The sequence below is a fragment of the Sitodiplosis mosellana genome, unplaced genomic scaffold, assembly GCF_009176505.1.
Source record: "Sitodiplosis mosellana isolate CC-2019 unplaced genomic scaffold, AAFC_SMos_1.0 Smas_scaffold_498, whole genome shotgun sequence".
Taxonomy (NCBI): Eukaryota; Metazoa; Arthropoda; class Insecta; order Diptera; family Cecidomyiidae; genus Sitodiplosis; species Sitodiplosis mosellana.
The window spans coordinates 1-8643 of record NW_022595740.1 but is presented as its reverse complement, the minus strand read 5'-3'; the positions used below and the strand labels follow the sequence as shown (position 1 = coordinate 8643).

General features: G+C 34.9%; 3 protein-coding genes across 3 annotated transcripts; 1 reads left to right on the top strand and 2 right to left on the bottom strand.

The window, feature by feature from the left end:
- The first annotated feature begins 301 nt into the window (after nucleotides 1-301).
- On the top strand, nucleotides 302-1951 carry LOC129570876 (dentin sialophosphoprotein-like). The gene is made up of 4 exons (XM_055450599.1): nucleotides 302-545; nucleotides 645-845; nucleotides 940-1056; nucleotides 1144-1951. The coding sequence occupies exons 1-4, from the start codon at nucleotides 398-400 to the stop codon at nucleotides 1620-1622; spliced, it is 945 nt and encodes a 314-aa protein (XP_055306574.1). The 5' UTR covers nucleotides 302-397; the 3' UTR covers nucleotides 1623-1951.
- Nucleotides 1952-5946: 3995 nt separating this feature from the next.
- LOC129570875 (uncharacterized) lies at nucleotides 5947-8012 on the bottom strand. Its single transcript, XM_055450598.1, has 4 exons — nucleotides 7474-8012; nucleotides 7332-7404; nucleotides 7043-7182; nucleotides 5947-6003 (listed from the first exon to the last, which is right to left on the bottom strand). The coding sequence occupies exons 1-4, from the start codon at nucleotides 7735-7737 to the stop codon at nucleotides 5947-5949; spliced, it is 534 nt and encodes a 177-aa protein (XP_055306573.1). The 5' UTR covers nucleotides 7738-8012.
- LOC129570878 (uncharacterized) lies at nucleotides 7903-8622 on the bottom strand. The gene is made up of 4 exons (XM_055450600.1): nucleotides 8520-8622; nucleotides 8425-8440; nucleotides 8247-8336; nucleotides 7903-8126 (listed from the first exon to the last, which is right to left on the bottom strand). Exons 1-4 carry the CDS (start codon nucleotides 8568-8570, stop codon nucleotides 7903-7905), a joined length of 381 nt encoding a protein of 126 aa, XP_055306575.1. The 5' UTR covers nucleotides 8571-8622.
- Between the last annotated feature and the right edge of the window lie 21 nt (nucleotides 8623-8643).

The window sequence follows — 8643 nt, the reverse complement described above, 5'->3', positions numbered from 1 at the left end:
GACAACTTAATCATGATTAAGTAAATTCTTAATCATGATTAAGATGTGATTAACGAAATGATTGTGGAAAATGGGAATCATTTTCAACATTTCTGCATTTATGACGTCTAATGATTAATTAAATCTACACAATCATTCCGTTAATCACATCTTAATCATGATTAACTATTTACTTAATCATGATTAAGTTGTCACAGTTAATCACGGCGACATCGTGATTAGGACAACAACTTAATCATCATCGATGATTAATTAATCAATTGTACAATCACTTAACCATGATTAATAGCGATAAAGTGATTAAGTGGTCGTATTAATCATCGCGAATTTTGGGTGTTTGATTAAGATTAATTAATCTTAATCAGATAGTCCGCCCATCTGTAATAATATTGAGGCAATGGAAATAGATCAAAGCAATTCTGCACCAAAATCAAGTGAGCTACAGCATGATGTCAACCAATCGGAGATAAACACAAGCGGCATGCAAAACGATGGAAGTAAAGTCGTCGAATCTGATATAGGCTCAAGTGGCTTGGAAGACAATGGTGCACTTTATTTTTGATCCATTTTTTGTCATTTTTACTGTCAAGCTCAGACTGAATGATTTATTTTAATTATTTTTCTATCTTTTTTTTTAAAAGTAGATGTTGATACTATTGATGAAATTGAAGTCAACCTAAGCGATTTCATACCAAAATCAAGCGAGCTTCAACGTGATGTCGTTGAATTGGAGCCAGACTCAAGCGGCAACCAAAACAATAGAAATGATTCGGCGCCAAAATTAAGCGGGGTACAACGTGAAGTCGTCGAATCTGATCAAGGCTCAAGTGACTTGGAAGATAATGGTGGAGTTTTTGTTTTTCATTTTTTTCCATTTTCCTGTCAAGTTTCGACTGAATAATTGATTTGAATTATTTTTTCTATGGTTTATTAAAGTAGATGTTGATACTATTGACGCAATTGAAAATAATCAAAGCGATTTGGCAACAAAATCGAGCGAGCTACAGCACGATGCCATCGAAATGGAGCATCGCTCAAGTGGCATGCAATACAATGGTGCAGTTTATTTTTGTTTCATTTTTAATGTCAAGTTCCGACTGAATGGTTGATTTTATTTCTTTTTTCTACGATTTGTTCAAGCAGGCAATGATCGTATTGAGGCGATTGAAATTGGTCACAACGATTTGGTACCAAAATCGAGCGATGTAGAGCGTGATGTTAACCAATTGAAGGCTAGTACAAGTGGCATGCAAAACAATGGAAGCAATTCGGTGCCAAAATCAAGTGAGGTACAACAAATTGCCGATTCGTCTGACGATGATGACGCTTCAATTGCACTCACAGACACCACAATCAATGCTGAATCTGATGAGAGCAAAGAGAATATTGCACCACTAAACATTTCTTCGGTTTCTTCTGAGGTACTTTTGTTGCCATTTTTGCCACCTGTCGAAATGCAAAACCACGTTGGTGCACAACATGCATTAGCCATACTTGACTGCAATGTACCGAACACATCCAACTTGTCGACACCAATGATTCCCACTGCACCAGCATTGCCACCAGCTGATTTTGAAGGGGATCTCATTTGTATGGATGATCCGTCATCACTATCAATATAGTGTTGTGCCAGATTTACTCGACTTGCCAGCACCGATAACTCCACTCCAACCGACAACTTCATTTCAACTACCTAAACGGGGCATCCCAGGTCTAATTCCATTGTGCGATTTGGCTGAGCCGTCTACAAACAAGTATGGTCCATCAAAAAAAAATGTCAAACACTTCTCAGTACATTTTGGGAGTGCTTGATAAGTTCGAAGGACAAAAATCACATACTGTGCCAGCGAAAGAGATCAAACTCGTGGAAGACATCGATGAATCGGACGAAAGTTTCGGTCAACTTGTCAGTGATTCCGAATAATTTGCACGTTTAATTTTTCAAGCTTGGTTTTTGTCTTTAATAAACCAACATTTCTGTTTGCTTTCAATAATTTGCATCCCAAAAAACAATAAAATGTGAAAAAAAAGAAAAATATCTACTTGAATAAAGATTTAAATGGAATTTTTTTTATTAAAAATGTAACTGGTCATCTTTTAATTGAAACTACAAGAAGAACTTTTTTACTTTGATATTTTGGATTGATTGAATATTCAATCCTGAATTTATACTGTCCAATGTCCATAATATGTAAATTGCATGCTTTTGATATGCTGTACTATGAAACATTTTTTGTTGAAAATATAAAATGTTGTCATGAAGCAAATATTTGAATATTGATTGGAATTTCAGTTGCTTATGAAGAAATATTATTTATTTATTTCTCTTTTTAGTTTTGAATTTATTTTTTATACTCTTGCAACGTATTGGATTTAAGTTTCAGTAAATTTATGTTTTCAAACTATTTTCATCGCCTAAATGCATTCTATCACGTTGAAAAAAAAGTTTTAAGAAGCTTTAAGTGAGAATCGGTTAGGAAGGATTAAATAGAATTTTTCTACCTCACGTCGGATATAAATATATATTTTTTGCTTGTTTTATATTCGATTTTCTTAATAAATTATTCAATGAAAATACATTTATTTGAATGTCATCTGAAGTGAGTTTTCGAACGTTCGCTGAAGAGGGCAATATGCATATATTCACAATGTTTACAAGTGCTCCAGTGTGTACTGCGTTTTCCGATGCAGTTATGTTTAACGTCAATAACGTACGAATCTAATTCGAAATTTCACTATATACGTGATCAAAATCAGCCTTTCTGATCATGAAAATAGTAAACAATACAGCGGCACCTGGTGACTAAATGCAATGTGTCATACTTTCAACGTTAGAACTAACACAGACGCATACTTGTTACAGCAAACTATGTGCATGGTTCTCTATTTCTCCAACCAGTCGCCAGGTGCCGCTTTATTGTTCTTGTTTGACGTTTCCTATCTATTTGTACAGACGATCAGAGAGGCTGATCAAAATGCGACTATATTGTAAAATTAAAAGTTGTGAAAATTTTAAAGGAGTTGAAAATTCTCGAATACATATGTTCAGGTTAGAAAAATGAAACGATTTAATTTAAACGAAGTAAGATTCTGAATTTTCACAATATTTTTACAGCTTCCCAAAAGATCCAGTTGCCAAAGAAGCATGGAAAAAAGCATTGAACGAACAGAAATGTGGCTCAAGTCAATGGATTTGCATCGAACATTTTGAGCCTGAGGATTATGTCGTATCAAAAGTTGGAAAAAGGTTTACGTTAAAATACAATGCTATTCCGAGTCTGTTCAATGTTGAGATGATCGAAATTGACGAGAGTGAAGATTCGGAAAATGACAATGGTTCATATGAATTGAATTCTCACAACAATGTTGGTGGATTTGGAACAGAAGAAAATGCTGACATGCGCAATATATCGTAAACACTCCAATTTGTAACATAAACTATCAGTTTTCCGATTTGCATGTCCATTTCTACAAAATTACTTCATGAATTCCCAAAATGTTTATATCAATTCGAAAGAGAATTTATTTGGCTTTTTTTTTTATGTATCGGTTGATTAACGAAAAATTCATTCAATAGTTTAATTTTTATTTTAATCGCAAAAATACACGAAATCTCATATTTGGAAACTGAACTATCCATATTGTAAACTCCAAATTGAAACATATATTCACAAACTTATGACGAAACTTTATGAAATGTCAAAATTTGTACCGTTTGGGTTCCACGCAATTGTTTCCAAATTTGATGTGATTTCGATTTATTCTATTGATTTTGGATTGTTTTTCTTTTATGTTTTTCAATATTTATTGTTTTAAAACATTTTCACAAACAAGAATATTTACACTATCATACATTTCAACACACTAAGTGATCGGCACATTGCGTACTGTCATATCTGTCAACACCAAATCAACCATAGAACTTTCATTCAAAATTCAGTTTGACAGCAGCCTTGTATGTTATAACTCGGAAAGAATGAGTTACAATTGATAAATCATGGAATTTATCTAAAATATTAATATTTGTCGGAATATATAGCAAAAAGAGTGTTTCATTAAATTTTCAAAAACATTTCACTGTAGAAATTCATGAAAACATCAAATATTTTGTACTATTGGTACTAATATATTTGGTGAAAAAAAAACAATGAATTAGGAAGCCTGACATTGCAACATAGTTCAACTTTTCCTCTCAAAACCAGTGAAAAACTAGATGCTGTTTTCAAAATGGATAAATGAATGTAAACTAAAACATTTTCAGTGTTTAATTATTCTACATAGATAGATTTATTCGTGCTTTTTCCGAATATGTATATAATGTGTCGGATTTAAAATTCGTATCTATATTAAAATCGTGTTTTTTTTACAAATATTTTACAATTTGGACTATGTTACAATTCGGAGTGTTTACGATAATTGAGGTTCAAAAAATTATTTCACAAAGTGAAAAATTACAGCAAGAAATTGAAAAACTCAAGCGAGAAAATGAAAGTCAAAAAATTTTTATGGTCGCACGGATCGCGTACTATAAAGAAATGAAGCAAAAGCTAACGAAAGAGATTGGTGATTTAAAAAAATAAATAGAGCAGTTGACAAATTTATCGGATAAGCTGACGAATGAAAAAAATATTGCTTTCGCCGAGATGAATGTTAATATTCTAATGTTATCTAATGTATAAATTGATTATAATTGAACGTATGATTTCAAAGATTTTTTTTTTGTTTAGGATAAACAAAATCAAATAATCAAGAGTCTTGTTCACAAACTGAAACCGACAGAGAAATACCCCGAATCGCTTCGAGAATTTTGTTTCACTATGCATTTTCATAGTCCGAGAGCGTATGAATTCCTCCGTGAAACATTTAACAATCACTTACCACACTCAGGAACAATTCGTTCTTGGTATGCAAACTCCGATTTAAATACGGCTCCCAATGTCATCAATGAGCATTGCTTGAATGTATTGAAGAAAAAGGTCACCGAGAAAGCTGAAAAAGGAGAGAAATTGATTTGCGGTGTAATATTCGATGAAATAAACATACGTAAGCATATTCAATGGTCCAACAAAGACCGAAAACTTGCGGTGTTTCACTTCGAAAAATTCTCTGCCGATGTTAAACTTTAAAAAAATCATTCGTTTTTGTATCATAACGATATATTGTCAGAACATGTCTTATTTTCAATCTCACTCATTCATATTATGTGTGTACGTTGATATTCAAGTTGTGAATTCATTTCAGAATGACTAGAATTTACTTTAAGGGTACTTTTTTGTTCAATGCGTGATGTAGCGTTATCATGTATATCCTCAAACTGAATTCTCAATGCATTCTCACGTCTCGCCACCACATAATCTATGGACAAAGAGATATGGAGAGTGAACCTTTTGACATACTAATTCCCTCAATGTCCAGTGGGATCTTTAAGAGACCCACTAGTGCATCAGTGGTGCCACGCATACTGAGCACAAAAGATGACATAATTGAGTTGGAAAATCAGGTAAAGGAGCTCCAAACGCAACTACCACACCAACTTTCATACCATGATAGCCATCATTATGCTACAATCTATCTAATCCCGATGATAGCAGCTGCTGTGCTGATTACATACAAATATCGATCAAATGCGAATACACCATGTAACGTAGCATTGCCACGTAATACAACATCGCCAGCCAATATATTAACATCGGCCGTCTCAATGCCGATGCTTGCTCGCGAGTCGCGCCAGAATGACCAAATGTGAACTATAGTGTTTCGTTCACATTCGGTCATATTATCATATGACCACACTGCTGGACACACATATGTGTCCAATGCACACGGTATATATGTGTGTAATTCATACGTTACATTATGCATTTGTATCGCCCACATAAATACCGTTGACTTCAATAAAAGGTTCTCTTTTATATGATTAGCGTTGAACAAGTAAGTTGTTTTAATTCAATTTTTACCTTCACAGCTATTCAATGGTAGTTTCGGTTGTGACTTGATTTCGGACTGAAAATTAAGTGGTAGGGAGCGCGAATTTCAATGTGCCGATAATTCCAACGGTGCACACAAAATACTCTATTGGAATCTAAAAACATTTTTTTAAAACTTTTTTTCGATTTTTGCCTGTGTTACGACCGTCTACATGACAGGTTTGTATGAAAATCTCTGAGGTCAGAGCGCGGCGCGGCTGCGATTATACATTGATTTATATGGTAAAATCTACACATGGCCAGAACTTGCATTTGCGAGCAGAATTCGGCAAAAATAATGTGTCCATCGCCTCCAAAACGCTATGAGTAAATCCGAGCCATCATTTCACCAGTTCCGTAGTACCTATTCACTGGGATGCCCAAAACTCATGCTATCTCGCTCAAACTTACGTGCAGATGAAACTAACGAATGAAAACTAAAATGCATTTTTCTCAAATTTTCAAATTTATTCAGTTCTTTTGTTGAACATCAAATGACAGGAACAAAAAAAGAGACGGTATTCAGCTTTTTCAGACGCATGAAACCCCCTCTTTCAAGCCATTCTTCTTCTTTGATTACGTCCTACCCTTGGCTTTCGGATCCAATCGAGCAACGGTGCAATCGGTTGAAAAATAACCGGTTCATCAGGATAACGAACTATGGTCATGCCCACGAGCTTGTTATTCTTTTTCGAAACCATTGGTCCTCCGAACGTAAAGGGAGTTCCCATGCTTTCATCTAAAGTGTAACACATCAAATGATTTGCATCAAATCGGTCGCCCAATTTCGATTTGCAAATGGCGCCATCCAAATACTTTGTATCAAAACGTCTCGTTCTCGCTGTTCCATCCAATGTCATATCACCATAGACAGAGACTATTTCAGACGGGTCAGCCAATTTGTAATCTTTGTCCACCAAATCGATGCTGCCGACGTTCTCGTTGAACTCCAACGGTTCTTTAAGTGTAATCTTGGCAATGTCAAATGCGAATCCGAACACTGCGTATTTCTCATGAATTTCTATCTGGTCTTCGGTGACTTTGATTTCTGTCGGATTGCTTGATAGTTTATTTACTATTACATAGACATATGGGGCGCCGTGCACATTATGTGCACAGGTCAAAATCTCGGTTTCCGAGAAAATGATTGCATTAGAGTGTATTCGAAAATCTTCGTCGGTGTTGGCATATGCTTCCTTGGTAACGGTAAGAAATTCTGTAATAGAAAAATATCTCAGGATGAGTATTGGTTTATGAAACATGAAAAATCTCCTCTTTCGCCGCCGAAAAAAAAATGAAGATTAAAAGTGAGGTTAAAAACCAGATAATAAATTGATTTAATTCAAATTTTGAAAGCACACTTACTCCCCGGTACCGATATATCGGCTAAGAATTTAGCTTCGTTAGGTGTAAGCGAAGGTGGAAGTGGTTTCACGCTCTGAAATAAAAGCAAAAATACATTTTGTTCCCGTATTGAAATGCAAATTGGGGCATTGAGATTAGATACCTTTGGATCATGGATAAAATCAAGGAATGATGCAATTGGGAGGAACATTCCGCGACGACCTGTTGTTCCATTTATACCCACAGCTATGCCCACGATTTTGCCATTTGTTTTTGAAACGACTGGTCCACCCGAATCACCAGGTGTAAGAATTTCGCCATCGTTCGTAGCTTCGCTAGTGGTAAAGTACAATGTTTGACGTGGGTTAAATGCGCTGACACGATCGACATCAGATATATAGTTCGCATCGCAACGCCTCAATATCATTGGTGAATTCAACACGCCATACCCATAGACAGTGACCACTTCTGATGAGTTATTCAATTTGTAATCGTTGTCCACGAGTTTGATACTGCCAACGGTATCGCTGAATTCTAACGGCGTTTTCAGTGTAATTTTGGCAATATCAAATGCACCAACAATTAAATGACTTTAATGAGGGTGCCATGCAATGTTCTCTTTTTCGACTTTGATTTTTATTTGTTGATATTCGTATGATGCAACTTTCGTACCAGCTACCACATAGGCATATGGAGCGCCAGCCACACAATGGGCATTCGTGATAATTTCCGTTTTTGACAGAATAAATGCGGTACATGTAATTACCATTTCCCTATCAGTATCAGTTAAATTGTCTTTGAATGCATACAAATATTCTGTAATGAAATCGTTTCGTCTCAGTACAAGCAAAAATGAACACACACAAAATTGATAGAATATTTGAATAAAAAATTCACACGAAAAAAAGAATAAAAATTATTCTAAAGTTAACTTACTTGTAGGGGCATAGATTCCAGCTACAAACTTTGCCTGTGACATGTTTTCAATTACTTCGCCCTTGAGAAGAGCTTGCGAGAAAAAGCCATCTGTTCATTAGAGAAAAGAGTTGAAATTTTTAAATGAAAAATCTCTTGGAATCATAAAAAGCGTGTACGAAAACAAAATTTGTCTTACGTTTTCCTTGAAGTTCCTAGAAAAAGAAATTTCATGTTCACTTCCAGTTCTACAGAAATATCGTATTTTATTGGATAAAAGTGAAAAAAACTTACTGAAAATTCAACGATAAATAGCACCGAAAACAAACCGTGTAGTAGATTCATTTTAATTTGCCAACGAAACAGAGTTTTAACCTGTTGCACAATGATAATTTGAGAAGAGATACTTTGAATTCGT

Excerpts from the sequence above, each read along its gene's own strand:
- LOC129570876 (XM_055450599.1), top strand. The coding sequence starts at position 398 with ATGGAAATAGATCAAAGCAATTCTGCACCAAAATCAAGTGAGCTACAG. Across the intron at positions 546-644 it reads AAGTGGCTTGGAAGACAATG|ATGTTGATACTATTGATGAA; the intron begins GTGCACTTTATT and ends TTTTAAAAGTAG. Across the intron at positions 846-939 it reads AAGTGACTTGGAAGATAATG|ATGTTGATACTATTGACGCA; the intron begins GTGGAGTTTTTG and ends TTATTAAAGTAG.
- LOC129570875 (XM_055450598.1), bottom strand. The coding sequence starts at position 7,737 with ATGATATTGAGGCGTTGCGATGCGAACTATATATCTGATGTCGATCGT. Across the intron at positions 7,405-7,473 it reads ATTTTATCCATGATCCAAAG|AGCGTGAAACCACTTCCACC; the intron begins GTATCTAATCTC and ends CTTTTATTTCAG. Across the intron at positions 6,004-7,042 it reads CCCCATATGTCTATGTAATA|TCCGAAATCAAGTCACAACC; the intron begins GTAAATAAACTA and ends CTTAATTTTCAG.
- LOC129570878 (XM_055450600.1), bottom strand. The coding sequence starts at position 8,570 with ATGAATCTACTACACGGTTTGTTTTCGGTGCTATTTATCGTTGAATTT. Across the intron at positions 8,127-8,246 it reads TGGAATCTATGCCCCTACAA|AATATTTGTATGCATTCAAA; the intron begins GTAAGTTAACTT and ends ATTTCATTACAG.